This window comes from Penaeus monodon, chromosome 22 (genome assembly GCF_015228065.2).
Source record: "Penaeus monodon isolate SGIC_2016 chromosome 22, NSTDA_Pmon_1, whole genome shotgun sequence".
Taxonomy (NCBI): domain Eukaryota; kingdom Metazoa; phylum Arthropoda; class Malacostraca; order Decapoda; family Penaeidae; genus Penaeus; species Penaeus monodon.
In genome coordinates, this window is record NC_051407.1 from 982511 (window position 1) to 983694 (window position 1184).

At 33.4% G+C, this 1184-nt stretch overlaps 1 protein-coding gene across 1 annotated transcript in view; it reads left to right on the forward strand.

Annotated features, from left to right (window-relative positions):
• The window catches only part of LOC119586803 (putative protein TPRXL), a gene marked incomplete in the record, with an annotated part of 18930 nt that overhangs the window by 15859 nt on the left and 1887 nt on the right, over positions 1 to 1184 (forward strand). The window contains 1 exon segment of the mRNA XM_037935526.1: positions 776 to 879. Coding sequence (XP_037791454.1) covers positions 776 to 879 — 104 coding nt within the window.

Sequence of the window (1184 nt, forward strand, 5' to 3'; positions counted from 1 at the left end):
CTAGTTTGAACGGGATGATATAACAGAAAGAATTGAGTGAAAGAACCCCGGACCTCCTCAGCGTATAGTGTCAAGCGGGGTGCGTCCGGGAGGTTGAAAAAATATGCCCAGTCAGGTTTTTAACAGCTGTCATTTCTAGAGATCATATTATTTGTACCTCAATATATGTATGTAACTTTATTTCATAAATATTTAATTCTGATGTTTTATCACTTGTAAGATATGACATGACCAACTGGAAGTCTGAGGTATTTGTTCTTTTCAACAATGTCATTTCTAAACATCGTCATTCAACAGTTAAATAATTTTTGTTATAGTATTTACATTTAAAAAATAATAACAATTTGGTGTTTATCTGGCATATCTTATTTTGACAAATAGACAATTAATGAATATTCCTTAACTGTCTTACAATTCAGAAGTTATACATTTCGTTTGTACATCTACTAAAAATCAAGGATTTGTATATATTTTCATATGTAGACCAATGGTTTTCAAATAACTAAATTCACGAAAACAATGAATTCATTATTACATTTTATGAATTTCTTTTTCTTCTCTTCACACAAAAGAACATTTTGCTGAATTAATTGCATTAAGTTAATTTCTTTTGAATTTATGGGTGTATTTGGATTAATTTTTCCTAGTTTTTCTCAGTACGAAACATGAAGCATTTTTCGACCGCTCTGGTTGTTTTAAAAAGCTCACTGTTGATTTAAGACCCCAATTGAATTCGCTTTCTCATCCCTGTCTCCTTTTGGTGTGTTCCCTGCAGGCCCCGTGGAACAGCCTTGCCTGAGACACACCCAGTACAATTACACAGGCACTGGCGAGCGAAGACCCGTGTGCACATTCTGCCTCGCATCACTTAAAAAGCAGGTAAGACTGAATTCCATATTTGCATCAAAGGTCGTTGTAACAAGCGCAGAATTGTGAATGAGAATGAGTAACTCCACAATAAATGTCATTTTCTGGTTTGATGTTAAATCTTCTTCATCGCAATAGCGATGAAGATCTTTTATCGAAATGCCAATTATATATTTTGAATTATGGAATTATTTATTTTCGTTGCTGTCTTTTCTGTTTAATTTTTTGTTATTGTGATTTTGAGCTTTTGAAATTAATTACTTTTTGTGATGCAAGTAGTGTGTCAGGTGAAATTGGACATGTTATATGCTGGACCC